The sequence below is a fragment of the Austrofundulus limnaeus genome, unplaced genomic scaffold (assembly GCF_001266775.1).
Source record: "Austrofundulus limnaeus strain Quisiro unplaced genomic scaffold, Austrofundulus_limnaeus-1.0 Scaffold6, whole genome shotgun sequence".
Taxonomy (NCBI): Eukaryota; Metazoa; Chordata; class Actinopteri; order Cyprinodontiformes; family Rivulidae; genus Austrofundulus; species Austrofundulus limnaeus.
In genome coordinates this window covers 3,551,416-3,568,632 of record NW_013952408.1, presented here as the reverse complement: position 1 = coordinate 3,568,632, position 17,217 = coordinate 3,551,416, and the positions used below count along the sequence as shown (strand labels likewise).

Below are 17,217 nucleotides of genomic sequence, written 5' to 3'. Positions count from 1 at the left end.
TTTGATTCATACTGTAAATTTGATTCATACTTGTAATGTGGCAAAGTTGTACCTTTTTAACTTGTTTTGTAACTTAAAAACTTGCATTCTCACAAAAGAATTGTACTTGTAAATTTGATTCATACTTGTAATGTGGCAAAGTTGTACCTTTTTAACTTGTATTTGTAACTTAAAAACTTGCATTCTCACAAAAGAATTGTACTTGTAAATTTGATTCATACTGTAAATTTGATTCATACTTGTAATGTGGCAAAGTTGTACCTTTTTAACTTGTATTTGTAACTTAAAAACTTGTATTCTCACATAAGAATTGTACTTGTAAATTTGATTCGTACTTGTAATGTGGCAAAGTTGTAACAAATTTATGTACGTTTATAGTCTTACATGTACAAATTTAGACTCTTACGCATACAATGATTCTGACAGTTCTCTTACCCGATAGTTCCAAGGCTTCCCCGGCTTCTTGCCGCTAGTCAACGGAAGGGATTTCCTATTATGGTGAGGCAGCCAGGTTTTTCCTGCATGAAGGGGCGTGTCCTCAGGACACCGAGCTTCCTGCTTTCCCTCCTCCTCCTCCTCCGTGTTTTTACTCTGTCCTTGTGGTGAGTTGGTGTCGTTCACTCGCTTTAAATAATGTCTGCAGTTGATTTGTGATGGTAAGTTTAATGTCCGCGCTCCTGTGTTGCGCAGCATCGGTTCCCCCTTCTGCACCAAACCGAGCCGGACTGTTCCACCTCGGTTCGGAAAGTGGGGGGGCGTGTGGTGAAGTAAAATTGCTCCCCCGAAGTTGTGACTCCGCATCTCGCGGGGGTTTAGTGTCACACAGTGTATATTTAGCAGAGGTGGAGTAGTGTGGTGTTAAACGACGCTGTTTGGCTGTTTCAGTGTTTTTTATTTTTATTTTTCCGGACGGTCCAGACTCGGTGTGGTCTCCTGTGACCTGCAGGGGGGAAAGTCGGCGTCACTCACGATTTACTGCAAAGTTTTTGTTGTTGTGCTGTTGCTGTGAGCTTTGTACTCCAAACATTTACCTGTTTTCTCGCAGGTCTGCGGCTTTTTCGAAGGTATGCTGGAGAAACTTGAACTAGACGATGATGGTAAGTGTCCCCTTCAGCCTCCTGTAAATTTTAGCTTAATGGAGTGCAGGTGCTTGGATAATAACTGGTAATGCAGTTATTTCTAGTCTCAGCTGTACTTTTGTAGGCAGAGAGTGGAGCCTTAAAGCAAAAACTTCATCTGCTCTCATGAATCTGAACCATATTTTATTAATAGATGGGTTGATTTAAATATCATGAATTATATTCAGCAGAATTTAATAAGGGCAGACAGGTGTTAAGTTTTGTTAAACATACTGACAAGATTCACTTTTTTAATTATTTGTTTGGACGTCATTCATCATCACAGAGAAGTTGCAGGATATAAACGTTAACGTCTCAGGWTTGATGCTTTTTGTTCCCCACTTTTCTCACCTGTAAAGCTCATAACGTCATCGACAAATGTTGTGCCATCACATTACAAAGTTGAACAAAAACAAACTAATCTAGCTCAGTTGGATCTTAGATCTCAGAGTGCTTTACTTAAATGTCAACAAGCACACAAACAGTGGAAAAACTTGGGCGGCAGAGTGTAATTATCAGTAGGATGGAGCAGGAAAGTGACTAAGTGGTCCARTGGCTGTAATGGGTGTTTAGGCTGTGTGCTTGTCTTGTTTCCAGCCTGTCATTACTTATTCCCTGGGAGATTTTCCTCCTTCCTAAAGATTCTCCCTGCTTTCTGTTCTCACAGCTGCTGAGCCCGAGAGTGATATTTACATGCGCTTTATGAAATCCCACAAGTGCTATGACATCGTCCCCACGAGCTCCAAGTTGGTTGTGTTCGACACGGCGCTCCAGGTAAATCCATCGAATTAACCTGTGATTGGGAGCTTGTCCAGTTTGTCTGGTTCACAAAAGCAAGGAGAAAATACCGTTTTTGATTYGCTAACTGCACAGACTTTCAGTGTTAACTTGTTGTGGAATGGAGCAGGTTAGAGGAGCAGTTTCCACAAGCTCATTACCATGAAGCGGTTAACCAGTAATCCAGGAGAGTTCAGAGCTCTTTGATTTGTAAATCTTCAACCAGTGAAACTGAAAGTTAAGATTACTTATCTAAAGGTGAAGAAAAACCAGCTAAACTCCACTAAAGCTTCTTTCCTTTTATAGATGAGTTTCATGTTTTTTTCCATCCTTTTCCCTCTACTTAATTGTATTGTTTATAGAGTGTTCAGATGATGCACAGACGATGAAGTGGAGGGGCAGTAAGGCTCGAAGGATGTTAGCGAGGCAGCTGTGGAGATGTGTAGTTGGACGGGACGTGGAGGTAGTTGKAGTGAGGCATAATGGAGGAGGGTGACTTGCTGTGGCRACCCCCCYSWRMASAGAACAGCYGAAAGAAATAAAATGATTTAATTACRTTGTCACTTGTTTTAATTTAATCTCAGACTATTTATATTTCAAGTGTTTGTCGACAGGTTAAAAAAGCGTTCTTCGCCTTGGTGGCCAACGGCGTTCGAGCAGCTCCACTATGGGACACAGAGAAACAAAGCTTTGTGGGTAAGAATACTTGATACATGTTTTTAAAATCACTGCATTTTTCTAATTAATTTGGGGACTTGTTTAAGTATTTGACACACATAACTGAAATTTGACCCATCATCGAAACGAGGATTAAGTCTAAAAGTTGTATGTGGAGAAATAGGCAAATAAAGTGTTTTGATTAAAACGCTTGCAAAAATTACATTGTCAAAATATAGCAAATGTGTTATCAATGTATCATTTCAGTGAACTGTCTGAAATATTATCCAAAAATATATATTTTGAAGCACTTTTTTGAGCATTAGCAACCAAAAACCAGATTTTGAGGAAAAACGCCTTAAAATGTTAAGATTTTCCCTGTGAGCTAGCAATGTTTTTGTTTCTTTCCAGCTGGGAAATCTCAATATTCAGTTACTATTTGAGGTTTCTTTTTTAAAATGACATAAAAAATTCTCATTAAAGTTACATAAAATTATGTATTATAACCAACAAGACAAATTAAATAATATCTCTGGATCTACTAATGATATCAGGATGATCTCAGTATCAAAATGTAGCTTTTAAAGCAGGAATCTGAAAATATGATTAGGTCATTTTGGCCAATTTTGACTTAATCCTCATTTCGATGTGATGGGTCACAAATAAGCTCTATTAAGACATGGATTTTTGTGATTTGCTGTCTTTACGTCGGATTGTTCGTTTTTAAATTTTTTCTCCTAAGATGAGAATACCAGCGCTGTGCTGGTTCGCCATAAATGAAAGCTGCTTTAATGGTAGCGACGGGTGGAGCCCAGTGTTTTATTGAAGAAGACATTAGAGCCGTCACAGGCCATAAAGCACAGAAATGAGTTGAACTGACTCGAGCGGAGACTACTCGAAGGGTAAACGCGTCTCGCTCTCTCGTCAGTTATGTGGAGTCAAAAGACAGACCGCTGGCGAGCTGGGTTTGTTGAGCTGTGCTTTGACTCACAGCCTGTGATGAATAATGAATGTCAAGTCAATGTGAGGCTAAAGCTGAGTGGGCGGGGGGGCTGTTGTTGTTTGAACCACGCCCTCGTGTGCACCCTCTCTACCCCGCCGCAGGCTTGGTTCTGTGTTTATAGATTTGATCTGTTTTAATGATGGTTTTCACCGCAGGAATGCTGACAATCACAGATTTCATCATCATACTACACAGATACTATAAGTCACCGATGGTAGGTCGCCCCCGACCGATGACACGTCCACGTTCTGCGCAGGACGAAACTAAATTCATTTTGTCTTTTTAGGTGCAAATTTATGAATTAGAGGAACATAAGCTGGAGACGTGGCGAGGCAAGTACTTTTTGTGCTCTTGTGGCACGCCTTCAGGGAGGCTGTTCGTTTCATCTCACCRTGTTTTAATATTCCCCCACAGAGGTTTATCTTCAAGCTACGTTCAAACCTCTGGTCAACATATCACCGGAAGCAAGGTGGGTTTTCTAAAATTGCTCTAGTGTTTTGAGTCTTATTCCATGTTTGTAACAAAATATTTATTTTTTTTAAAAACAGCCTTTTTGATGCAGTTTACACCCTCATCAAAAACAAAATTCACCGCCTGCCTGTCATCGACCCCGTCACAGGGAATGCACTTTATATTCTCACACACAAGAGGATCCTCAAGTTTCTCCAACTGTTTGTGAGTCCCACAGGTTTCCCCCGCCTGCACACAAACATCACGAACATTTAGTTTCTCCTCATGGCTCGTCTTTTAGATTATAAGTTTGGCTCCCTCTTGTGGCCGATGAGGAAAAGGAGTTGTAGTTTCTGTCTCATTCGGCGTGTCCGTCATTCCCAGATGTGTGAAATGCCAAAGCCAGCGTTCATGAAGCAGACTCTGGGGGAGCTGGGCATCGGGACGTACCACGACATCGCTTTCATCCACCCAGACACGCCCATTATCAAAGCGCTCAACATCTTTGTGGAGAGACGAGTATCYGCTTTGCCTGTCGTTGACGATTCAGGTGAAATCACAACCGACTCACCAGACATAGAGATTTTTATTTTCATTTAAAAAAAAAGTTTCACCTTCATATTTCTCTTTTTCTCTTGCAGGCAAAGTGGTGGATATTTACTCCAAGTTTGATGTGATTGTAAGTTTGTCCACCTGTGAGGAGACAAAGCATCTCATTTGAAACTTCATTGTTTAACCTGTGATTTCTGTGCGTGCAGAACTTGGCTGCAGAGAAGACGTACAATAATTTGGACATTACAGTGACGCAGGCTCTGAAACATCGCTCTCAGTACTTTGAAGGAGTTATGAAGTGCCATAAAATGGAAACTATGGAGACAATTGTGGACAGAATAGTCAAAGCAGAAGTGAGACTTACAGATTTTATTTTTTAAAGGGATCCATGATTAKTTGTAACATTAGACTTTATTTAATAAACATATATTTTAACTGTAAAATAAAGACTAAAATTCTGTAGGCTGCTTAGTTTTTATCATATTTAAACTAAAAGTTTAAAATATATATTACACGGACGGAGCCATTTTATTTACACACAAAGCATTCTGGGTAATCGATGACGTGGATAGGTCCTCGGTGCGAGGCTGCTAGCGAGCTATAGCGGCTGTGGCGGAGTGGTTAGGGGAGTCGTCCTGGAACCAGAAGGTTACTGGTTCGATCCCCCGTCCAGCCGTCTCAGTCGTTGTGTCCTTGGGCAAGACACTTCACCCACCTTGCCTACTGATGGTGGTCAGAGGGTCTGGTGGCGCCGATGCATGGCAGCCCCACCTCTGTCAGTGTACCCCAGGGCAGCTGTGGCTACAGTGTAGTTTGCCATCATCAGTGTGTGAATGTGAGTGTGAATGGGTGAATGTCTGTTAGTGTAAAGCGCTTTGGGGGTCCGGAGGGACTTGAAAAAGCGCTCTATAAGTTCAGTACCATTTACCATTTACCATATCCACCCTGAAGGTTAAATCTTGGACAATATCTGATGATCGGCTCTTTTAAATGAAACCAGAGAGCGTTGACAGAGAGGAGAAGGTAGAAATGACTCAGCCTGTAACTGAAAATATGGATGGAGGACAACAAAGCTGCTTCATGGAAGAAGAACCCCAGCTTAGCCTGTTGGCTTTAGCGTTAGCCCCGATGCTATCACCATATATATGTATTAGCTCAGCGCTACACATTCTCCTTTCATCACTGAGGTCCTCCATCCACATGACAGAGAGGGGAATGCAAAAATGACGCAGCTGCAACTGAAAATATGGATGGAGGACCTCAGTTTAGCTTGTTTGTTGCTCTAGTGCCGAGCTAATACGTATAAGGCAATATAGCGTCGGCGCTAGCGGGATGGCTAACAGGCTAAGCTGAGGTTCTTCTTCCATGAAGCAGCTCTGTTGTCCTCCATCCATATTTTCAGTTACAGACTGAGTCATTTCTACCTTCTCCTCTGTCAACGCTCTCTGGTTTCATTTAAGAGTCGATCATCAGATATTGTCCAAGATCAACTTTCAGGGTGGATATAGCTCGCTAGCAGCCTCGCACCAATGACCTATCCATGTCATCATTTACCCAGAATGCTTTGTAAATWAAATGGCTCCTTCCGTGTTAACATACATTTTTATACATTTTTAAAAATGATAAAAACTAAACATCCTACAGTATTTTTACAGTCTTTATTTTACAGTTGTAATATATGTTTATCAAATAAAGTCTAATGTTACAACTAATCAGGGATCCCTTTAAAGCTGACCCATCTTGGCTTCAGTTGAAAAATTATTTTTTTTGTGTGTTTGATGGCAGGTGCATCGGTTGGTGGTGGTGGACAAGTGCTCCAGTATTGAGGGCATAGTTTCTCTTTCAGACATCCTCCAGGCCCTGGTGCTCAGCCCTGCAGGTATAGATGCTCAGCATTGGTAGCCCCAATTCCCCCCACTGTCCTGGACCCCCGAGCTTTCCCCTCCCACCAATCCTCTTAGCCCTGTCCCAGGTAGGACCAGCCGCTGTTTGACTCGTGGCCGCTCTTCAGAGAAGGCATKATGTCCGTCTGCATTCGGCTCATCCTGTAGGATGATTTGTGCTGCAGTGTTGTTATACACTCACTCTTCATCTAACAGATATTAACCACACAGTAAAAAAAGTTTTTTTATATGAAACCTCTGTTTTGTATTCTGCTCAGTTGAAGTTTGACCCGTCCTTATCATCCCTGCATTTCTGGAGCAAACTTTGATGTGAAGCATGTTTGTTATTGACGTGTTTGGAAAGAACCTTGCCTAATTTATTTATTTTTTAACCAGTTCTACCATAATGGTTATCAGCTGAGTGTTTGGGTTTGTAGCTCGTTAAGATCAAAGTTGGCGCGATGCGTTGCGAAGAAAACCACGGCACACGGAGGACATCGATCCACTCCAAGACGCGCTTCTGTCGGCTCCCGTCTTGTATCGACACAACCTCAGTCTGAGAGAAGCTGCTGCAGCTTGTTAGAGGTTCAGCGGGGAGCGTTGTGGAGCATCWAAACGATTCTTGAAAACACAAAGTTCGTTTTAGGCAGACAAGTTCGCCAAACTTATCGATTACAAGCRGGCAGAACGACGAGCGCGCCTTGCTAACAGCACTCTTATGGGTGTTATTTTGCTGTAACGTTAGCCCTTTCGGTGGAGTCGGGATTATGGTAAAATCATGGTGCAGGAAAGGGTTCTACGAGTTCTTCTGCTCTCGTTTCTCCTTTAGCAGGCTCGTTCGTCCCAGTGCACTTCAGAAAACAGACAACAGCTCAAACAACAGAACCAAAACAATAAATCCAGCCTCCAAATCTCTTCGAACACACAAGAACCACACATTTATTTTTCCTCTGTAACCCTCAGGACAACATCCCAGTGTCAGAACTCCATGATTTTAATCCCAGTGTCTTAACATTTGTGTCTAACATTTCACTGTCTCTTATTGACGACCGCTGTTGTGCTCACTGCGCATAAATACATTTATTTCTCAACTTGTTAATTGGCAACTCATGATGTTTTTCCTCCTGTTTTTTTTTTTTTTTTTTTCAGATGCCTGTAAGGAGGAGAGCCTGACTGAATGAGAGGACGGTGCGTCAGTTTCGTGTGAATTACAAAAGGAAAATAAATGAATACATAATAGAAACGTTCAGGCAGAGCGTGTGAATCTGAGTGRAAGTCGTGGAGACGCCTGCCCGTCGGTGTGCGGTTTAAAAAAAGAAAAAGGTTTGAATCCAAAGAGTTTGACAGTGGAGTGAAGTGGACTTTCTGCACAGAGAGATTTGTTTTTCTCTTTGTTTGAACACTGATCCGATGTCACGTCACAGATATATTAAAGTATATGCACACACCTATAGGCGAGTCCATAACATTAACCTATATGGGGAAGTGGGAGGGGGGGGGGTGGATCTGAGCATCAGTGTGGTCACATTCATGCTGCTGTATTTCCAGCTGATGTGTTCGCCTCCAGGTGAGCCTTTAACACATGCAGCTTTGTTCATGTAGCACAACTCCACTTTCCCCACAGCGAGTTAATGACTGTTATTAGAGACGGTTTGTTGGTGCCAACACAGACCGCTCAGTTCTTATTTGTGCCTTTGGTTCCCCCCCTCCCCTCCCTGCTTCAGTTTGCATCTAAAAATGTTTATTTTAGATTGAAATGTGGCTGAAATATGGACATAGATGGTTATATGTTATTTTTTACCTTCATTTGGTTGCGTTGTGGGTTTTGCGGAGCTCAGAGGAACACTTCTTGGTCAGTGGTGGAGTTTTCTAATATAACTTAAGAAATCCATAACGGTGAGACCAGATTATAAAAATGTTTTTAAAGGTTTAAATCCTATTTTTCTTCTTAAATGGTTAAAATGCTTCTTACCAGTATGCAAAGCGATTTGTTCATCTCGGCTGGAACTCGGCAGGACTCATCTCCGTCTTCACCTGTAAATGGGTTTGTTCTCAGAAAAGGAAAGAGTGGGGGTAAAATTTAAAATAAAAAGTGTGACAAAGCTTTATTTTTATGAATGTGTTTAGAGATTCTGCAGTTTTAATGTTATTTTTGTAAATATATTGTGACAATATGTTTAGTTCAGAGAAACTTTGTATCAGATCGACATGTACTGTAAATGTTCAAGCATGACAAACTACACTTCAGCAGAATGAATGTTTTTTGTTTTACTATTTTTTGTTCTATTTTTCTGGCTGCAGAAAAATAAAGACACTGAATGTACTCTAAAGCTGGGTGATTTTTTTTTTTACACACTAGGAATTTTCTTTTTCAGGATTAATCTGTTTATTCAGTTCCTCATTTTTCTCCAGTTTTCCAAAGATGCAGCAACCCTGATGTTTGAGTGTTGGAGGGGGTGAAGTAAGAAAAGATTGTATAAAATTAATGTGGGGGGAAAGTTTTACAACTCCAATTTCAAGAGGTAAGAATGTGTACATTTAAAAATGAAAGATGGTAAACATCAGTTTCTGTTCCATTCTGAGAAAAAGTGGGAAAAAAATCTTTACTCAAGTCTTTTTTTATTTTTTTTATTGCAAATAGCATTCTGCTGCACACTAGTAAAAGAAAACCGGTCTAATCATAACTTTATTCCATTTTGAAAAACATGGGATTTTGAGGTTTGCAAATCTGCATTCGTAACTTACATTTTACACAACATCCCAGCTTTTTACGAGATATTTATGACATGCACCATTTTCCCATATTTTCTAAAATGTTTGACAAATATGAAAATCAAATTCAACTGGTGCCCGCGAGTGACCGAAGTTCGGCCCACCAATTGGTTCATTCATCTCTTAAACCCAAACCCCTGGTTTTCTACTTTAATTACTCCAAGTTCTTTTAGTTAAACAGACATGTTTGGTATCCACAGAAATGTCAGAATCTTGTCTAGAAGCTGGTAAAAACATGAAAACAAGACCGTTAAAACTACAAGCAGTTGAAGATAAAATTAGGAAAGTGAAAATAAAATTGGTTTTAAAATTTGGCAAGTCAGAGATGTCAGAATAAAATGAGTGTCAAATAGGAGGCCTGATGTGTTCTTTTTGATATTTAATTATCACTTCATTACATAGGGTTCTGTATGTTGTATTCATGATTAAATGCAGCAAAATGAACWATTTCAGAGGTAACATCTTTTTAATACTTGCTTTATTTACATAATTTACTGGATGTTTGGCCCCTGAGCTGTTGACCTGCAGTAACTGTGGCCCCCAGACCAATTTAGTTAAATAGCCCTAATCTACAGTAAAAACAGCATAATTGAAGCTTATTGCACAGATTTCAAGGCAAAACATCATATGTGACTAGATTAACACTTAGTATCAATATTTAATGACCAGAGAATAGATTCGAGAAATTTTTCTTTACAGACAAAAGTGATATTTTACAGCTTCCTCTCCTCAGAATGGATCATGACATGTTCTCAGCGATGGTGATGCAACAGTAAATTATAGTCTTTTCTCCTCCACAGAAATGCACCCTAAACATTTCCCCAAACCTAAAATGTAGGAAAACATGTCATGCTGTGTGCACTCTAAAAATGAAATGTTGGATTTACTTAACCATGTTATGTGACCTGGTTCCACTTAACTGAGTTGAGTGAATTCAAAGCAACAAACTCATGTTCTTTGGTTAAAAAACTGGTATACTGCTTTGAATTTACTCAACTCTGTGCTGTAATCGTCTTCACTTTTAACAGCTCAAAGACAGTTTGGGGTTTGATCCACGGTGCTCGCCTCCATCCTCTCCCCCTGTTGATTACCACATCATGTGAGATTTAGATATTTGTCTCTCACATGGAGCAGCCTCAGACAGCTGAACRGTCCTCACCGAAGCGCTCGGCCCTGATTTCCCCCCACTCTCGTGGCACGCTGCCCCGAGGATATTTTAGAGCAGGGATTGGCAACTAGATGTGCCAGAGAGAGAGAGAGAGAGTGTGTGTGCCTGGAAACGGGAAAGCTTTTTAATTTCTGCTGAACATGATCACAGCTGATGATTCATGTTTTATATTTAAAGACAGGCCTGCTCAGAGAAACCAGCTGTCAGCTCTTGTTGTGGAGCAGCCACAAGGTGATGCTGTTTGTACACTTCCAGCCTCATCCTGCTCTAATGAAACAGCTCTTATCCCAGTGGATATTTAGATTCCAATAAGACATTAATGATTTTACTCTGAGTCGTTTCCTATATATATATTTTTAACGCCTTTGAACAAAATTGCTGGATTTCAGCAGGAAGTTTTTAAGCAKTTGCCTCTAAATGAGGTGGATCAGATGGACTACCAAATGAGGGGATAAAATCGGACCAGGCTTACYCCAGACAATCTGCTTTGATCTCCCAATCTCCCCTGTGATATCCAGCTCTGGGAAGGCCTTCTCACCTTGTAGCCCTAAAGCAGCAAAAGAAGAAAAAAAAAGAGGGGGCTTCTCCTCCTCCTTTACTGCCCATCTCTTTTCTTAACACACACACACACACTGGACTCTCTTTTGAAAGTCTTGGACTTGATTTAAAATTCCTCTTCGGAGCGTGTCATGCATTTTATATGCATGGCAAGAGAGAGAGAGGGGGGATACTGAAGGCAGGGGGGTATGTGTGGTGGGTGGCTGGGTTGTGGTGGGTGCTTCAATCCAAATGAACTTTCCTCTACTTGCTGTAGGCCTCCTCGGGGGATATATCTGTACACACCATCCATTACCACTTTCCCCTCATTTTCTTGCTCCCACTCAACTCTTTCAACATTAGTTTTTCACTGCATCATGCTTTTGCACAGATTCCACTGAGCAGCAAGGAGGGGGTGAGTGTGGGGAGGGGGACAGCCTTTGAAGACAAGTGTGATCAGAGCAGAGGGCGAGGGGTGTACAAAAACCTGGCCCCGGGGCATTTGAGGGGTACTTTTTTTTTCCCCCTCTCTATCCCCCTCCTCCTCCTCCTCTTCGCACTCATATTTAGCAGTGTATGGAGCCGAGGAGGAGAGGCTGACAAGTGCAGCGTTTGGGGACAGCTTTGATGTCTCGTCTGGGTGCGGCTGCTGCATCTGTGCAACCCCCCCCCCAACAAGGAGACAGTCGCCTTGACACAATCAGGCTTGCAGGCCTCTGATAGATAACAGATAATCAAAGAAGCACGCTGCTCTCCACCTAAAACATTTCTCATTCTCTTTTCTGCCACGCTGACGGCCTGAGAGGCAGCCGAGGATCAATAACGCACACGAGAAAGAAGAAATAAAAGACGTGAATCTGCTCCAGAAATCTGATTTATTAATATAGGAACAATATGATCCCACTATAGCTTATTGTGGATATAGCAGTAAACAAAAAAAAAAAAAACACAGTACACTTTTTTTTAATAAGTGCTACAGGTTTGTGAGTATAGACGTAAAACAGTGCTACATTCATATATGCACAGGGGGTATAAAAATTACAGTATATTGCGATGAAGCTATTCCTGCTCTGTTTTACACACAAACACACACGAGAACATCAAATATCTGTGAGCTGTTTGAGAAAACAGGTGCTTTTCAACTGAGTGGAGGTTTAGGTTGACTTTTATTTTTTATTTTATTTTTTATTTTTTACACACGAGCACTGAGCTGACAAACGTGAAGCTGATATAAGTACAGTAACACTACACRAAGCCTATACACAGAAACCTCTCCGTGAACTGGAGAGGTCGTCCTTTTAGGTGAAAGATTCCTACAGGTTTACTTTGGTTTCCAGCTCTCTACAWCTACACTGTGAGACTGTGGCAGTTTTTAAGCTGTGGGTAAAAGTTAACTTTTGACAGTGTAGCAGCTTCAAGCCRTTATTCAAAAGGACACTTTAGTTTCTTTTGAAGTGGGATTCTGAGGAAAGGTTATTAAGAATTAATATCTTACCTGTTGGAGATGGCTTTCTGAATGACCTCAGGTTGAAAAAAAGAAAAAAAGAGTTTTGTTCCGACTAGGCTGACGAGCTAAGGGTGGAGCGAGGCCARAAGCGAAGTGCTGCTGTCTTCATTTAACTTCAAATAACTTGGGTCTGAAAAGTCCATAGGGGTTTTTGTGGGGCAGAAGGGTCAATGGCCCCCCTACTGGTCTCACTTGTCCAGACAGTTTTATCCATCGAGCCCCAAATTTGGTTGGTGTTCATTTTAAATTTACCCTACCTACTAAGGATTAGTAGAACCTAGCAAACATAAAAAACATTGTTTTTGAGCCATAAGGAGTTAAAATATACATTTTATTTAAAATTTAAAAAATGCTAAAGTGCTATTTGAACTTTATGGTTATTTGCAAGTGCTGAGTAAGTAACTAGGTAATGAAAATTTGAGGATGTTAAAGTTTATAAAAGAGCGTTCACATGAATATTTTAATATTGGAGCTGATTTAGGACAACAATAAACCACTTTGTTCTTAGTTGAACTAGCTGTTAGCTCATCAGTGCAAATTAGACTCCATTTCTCCAAACTAGAAAGGCAAAATTGGTGAAAAAAATTTAAATACTAATTATTCATTCCTACCAGGTTCACCTAACAAGATAATCGGGTCGATTTTTGGCCTAATTATTCCCTTTTGATGATCTTAAGGAAGCCCCGATTATTGTGATGGTTCTAAAGATAAYCTTAGCAGAYRTGCCTGCCGTGTGTGTTTGGCTTTTACARTCGGCTTGGAAGGACGTCGGAACCACTCCAGTCTAAAATCTGGGATTTTCAACATGTTGGATTGTCTCGGCCCAATATCCAAAGTGTGTGTGGTGTTCCCCAAAGACGAGTGAGTATGCAGCCTGTTGAATGTGACGGTTATCCAAAATACAGAAGACCAAACAACTGCCATGGTGCTTTAGAGTCCACAGRGACTTGATAAAGTCATGTTCAGGCTGTTTTACATGGTGAAGCAGAAACTCCGGTGGAAGTCGGAGACGTCTTTTTGTTTTTCTTAAAAAGATTCTCACCATCACTTCCTCCTCGTCGGTTATGTTTATTTACTCTGAACTCACGCTTGATCTTGAGAGGCCTCGCGAGATTTCCCGTCTGACGTCTGAATGTTCGAGAGWGAAATCTGTTCGTGTGTGGTGTGTTGTCTTTGCCGTGTGGCTGTACACCACACACTGTAGGACCAAACCTGGTATGATTTTTTTTTTTTATTGTCATGCGTGGGGKYTCTCGGTCTTTGAAAATCAACCAACGATTTTAAATCTTGCCGTGTGACCCTGACATTAGACATTCAGGATCCCATAGCAGCTCTTTTTCAATGCCTTTATTTAGTTTTTCATCCATTATTTAGTTGTACGGACGTTTTATATGAAAGTTTAAAAATAAATGACAAAGATTCATTTTTAAGTTTGGGAAAAAAAATCTTGTCCTCGTAAAGATAAGGGTGAAAACTTATTGCCTATTTTTAAGATATTGGTTAATCTGGTAAGGTAGAAAATACGAAGCTAATATTTTAAAKCTGTGTTGTTACAGCCCATCTCAGCTCGACATGGTCCGTATGTTTAATCAGCATTGACTGACACATAGTGCCAAAGCTTTCCGGCTGTTTTTTTTAGCCATCCACAACAGGTAAGATGTTTACTGTTTGTACGTTTGCACAGAACACCACTTCAAAAGATCTGAACTGTCACTTTATCACAACACAGAAATTAAACAGTTTTAATAGCAGCCAGGAATATAATGTAATTACAGTGTCATTCCATAAAAAAAGAAAAGAGGGATGAATTCTTATTCTAAAATAAAACGGTTGGTATAAATCTGTCATGTGGTACCTCATAATAAATACAATAAAACCGCTTCTTTGTTATTTTTGTTCTAGTCTGGTCTGGTATAAATATGATTGAATTATTGGCTGTAAGTTGTGAGTAAGACAGACTTTCATCCATGCAACACAGAAATTTAAAATCTTTTTTTAAAAGAGTGATGAAAAAAAAACATTTCTTCATTTGGGGGAAAAAAAGACAAAGGAGTGTATAGAACAAAATGTTTTACAGACTGCAAAGTTCTTTCATATTTTTTCTTTTTTTTCCCATCAGACTGTAATACAAGACAAACATGAATAAAACAGGAACAAATCTGTCCCCGGATGCTTCGGCAGAGAAAATAAGGGACGTCTCCTGTTCCTGTTGTCTCCGCTCGGTCACATGCGGCCTCGCGGGGATTACTCAGTCCACGTCAACTTTGTCTGCATCAGAAACGGATTCTCGGAGTCTTTGTGGGTCGGCAGCAGCTGAACGTGGGAGCGGTGCAGGGGGGGGGGGGGACGGCAAACTTAACGGACAGCCAACGGAAACAGAGCTGTTGCTTTGTGCTGTGATTTGTTTGATGCTTTTACAAAGGTGGTCTCCTTTATGTTGCATCACTGGAGAAACGTAAGCATTTATTGTGTCGTTTTCTGCTCAGTTTGGCGTGCATTTAAAAATAAAATAAAACCAACGCAAAAAGAAAAACAAGAAAGAAAGCTGAGACTTCCTGCTCTCCGTTACAGGCCAGAGGAGTTAAACGGTGCAATGTGTTCACCTGAGCTGTCTGAGGAGTGAAACGTAGCCACTCTGTGCCAGTTTGTAGTGAGCCGTTTCCGTTGCGAGCAGCTGTTCTGTACAGGAAGTCTTTTGAAGAACGGCTGTAGGGAGGTAACTGGAGTCCACAGTTCAAATGAAGGGTGGGGACTGGGGGGGTCCGTCGCCTTAGCGCTCAGGCGCAGATCTGCTGCTGCTTTTTTTCTCCGGAGTCACGGTCCCTGCACCTCGACCATCAACCCCTCCAATAAACGAGAGCCCCACACATGCAAAGATCTACACTAAAAACCCAAYGTTCATGCTTTAACGAGTACAGAAGCAGGCAGGGCGGGAAATCAAAACATGCATTCCTTTTCTTTTCCTCAGCTTCGTTTGATTCCACCTTCGGCTGCGCCTTTTTCCAGACATCCTTTGCTCTCCGGACCGTGCCTCTGGTTCCCTCTGCTGTTTTGATTTGTGTCTGTTTTGACGTGAAGAGGCAGGAGGATAGGGGAGTTTTTCTGAGCGAGGCTTTGAAGAGAGCCAGATTCGGTCTGAAGGTTGTCTCTGAGGGGGTCAGGGGCATCTTAAAAAAATATTTGAAGAGAGAGAGAGAGAGGGGGGAAAAAGGTGCAAAGATGGGGGGGAGGAGGACAGCGGTAAGAATCGACGACGAGCTGATAGGGAGGAGAGCTTGCTCACTTTTGCGCGAGGTACGCTCCGATGGTGATGCTGGCCGCCCCGAGCGCAGCCAGACCGAAGACGGTTTTGATGGAGGGCCAGTAGCAGCTGAAGACGGACTCCTTATGTCTGTCGTACAGTTCCACAAAGGCATCCTGAGGGGAGGAGGAAGAAAAGCGTTAGTAAAGGTGCAAAACAGTACATCTTTTCAAACCTAGGAGTTAAAGCAGACTGGAAAACCCTGACTTCCTGTTTGTCTGTTTGCAGACAAGGTGCCTCAGCTCTGGCAGTGTGAGGCAACTTCTCAGCCACCATTTTTTTTTTCACACAGATCTTCAGTTCTGTCCAGACTTTCTCCTCTGCTGTCGGCACACTGGCGTCACAGCAGGGTGTTCTGCTGCAGATGTGCTCCCACAGCTGGAAGTGAGAGGATGTGTCTGCAGCATCCAGGAAAAAAAGGCTCTTCTCTACAGCACGGTAAAAAAAAGGGTGGATGAGATGGGTTTTTTGTGCTAATATCACATGTATTCAGATGGAAAGAAGTAGAAAAACAACTTGAAATAGAGTCTGGCAAAGACGTGGTTACAGGGTTTTGTGTTTGGCAGATTATTTCTTTGTTGTAAAAATGCTTCGTGGCAATAAATCTTATGTGAGGCACCTGATTGGCACGTGTGTTACCAGAAACTCAAAATAAGAGTCAATAGAAACAGCAAAACAAGCTGTTTGTCAGAGATGATTCAGCTAATTTTTCACATGTGCAACCCAGCTACTGCTTATCCCACAAATGCATGTTCCTTACAAATGTGGCCCCATTTAAAAGAAAAATTAACAGGCTTTTTTTGCCGAGAAACATTGTTACAACAAAAAAATCATAATCTACCAAACAGAATTTTCCTTTGTTTGTGCTAAGTTTATATATAATTTATTTGGATATTTTACTGAGAAGATGAGAGGAAAATGTTGTGTGCAAATGATACATTTTAAATAAACTTTAACAGAACCTTTGCAACAAGAAAGATTTACAGTGACGTTAAAGAAAACATGATGTAACCTCTTTAAACTTTGATCTTTAAAGATTTATTTCCTAGTAGTTAATAATTAAAGAAATTGTTTTAGTTGGTAGTTTACACATCTGTGTCCACTCAAATGTTTCTGATCATTTGTCGTTACAGTGGCGTTTAAATGAGTTTTTATTCACTGTTGCTCTGAGAGGCTACTTCTGTGGTGAAAACTAGCTTTTTTTTATTATTCTCTCTGGTTATGTTTAAGCATCAAGTTTGTTTTTATTTTCTCCTTCCTGCCGAGCGAAAATTGAAACCAGTCAGGAAACTAAAAACCTGCCGACTGGATACCAGGGGGAAAAAAATGGTGTGATATCGTTTTGCAATTTTTGCGGAATTTCCCTTTAAAATGTAAACCCCCCCAGGTGCTACACAAGCTGAGTGGAAATAAGAGTGTCATTACACCAAAGAGAGATCCATTACTCCTCGTCAGCTCACAGCCACACACATCCACACACACACAACTCCTC

At 41.1% G+C, this 17,217-nt stretch overlaps 2 protein-coding genes across 6 annotated transcripts in view; one reads left to right on the top strand and one right to left on the bottom strand.

Moving 5' to 3' along the window:
• The window catches only part of prkag2b (protein kinase, AMP-activated, gamma 2 non-catalytic subunit b), a 29,509-nt gene extending 20,746 nt beyond the window's left edge, over positions 1–8,763 (top strand). For 2 of the 5 annotated variants that reach the window (XM_014030858.1, XM_014030877.1), the window contains 12 exons: positions 1,046–1,097; positions 1,786–1,892; positions 2,510–2,591; positions 3,711–3,769; positions 3,842–3,887; positions 3,970–4,024; positions 4,104–4,230; positions 4,390–4,555; positions 4,647–4,684; positions 4,764–4,910; positions 6,343–6,436; positions 7,590–8,763. In XM_014030858.1, coding sequence (XP_013886312.1) covers positions 1,046–1,097; positions 1,786–1,892; positions 2,510–2,591; positions 3,711–3,769; positions 3,842–3,887; positions 3,970–4,024; positions 4,104–4,230; positions 4,390–4,555; positions 4,647–4,684; positions 4,764–4,910; positions 6,343–6,436; positions 7,590–7,621 — 1,005 coding nt within the window. In that variant the 3' untranslated portion in view covers positions 7,622–8,763. Of the gene's footprint in view, positions 1–420; positions 657–1,045; positions 1,098–1,785; positions 1,893–2,509; positions 2,592–3,710; positions 3,770–3,841; positions 3,888–3,969; positions 4,025–4,103; positions 4,231–4,389; positions 4,556–4,646; positions 4,685–4,763; positions 4,911–6,307; positions 6,530–7,589 lie in introns of those variants that run through there. The other 3 variants (XM_014030886.1, XR_001312336.1, XM_014030870.1) reach the window with 3 other exon arrangements.
• Positions 8,764–14,537: 5,774 nt separating this feature from the next.
• Positions 14,538–17,217, bottom strand: part of bcl2b (BCL2 apoptosis regulator b) — a 29,300-nt gene continuing 26,620 nt past the window's right edge. The window contains exon 2 of the mRNA XM_014030840.1: positions 14,538–15,841. Within this exon, the coding sequence (XP_013886294.1) occupies positions 15,704–15,841 (138 nt within the window). The 3' untranslated portion in view covers positions 14,538–15,703. The remainder of the gene's footprint in view (positions 15,842–17,217) is intronic.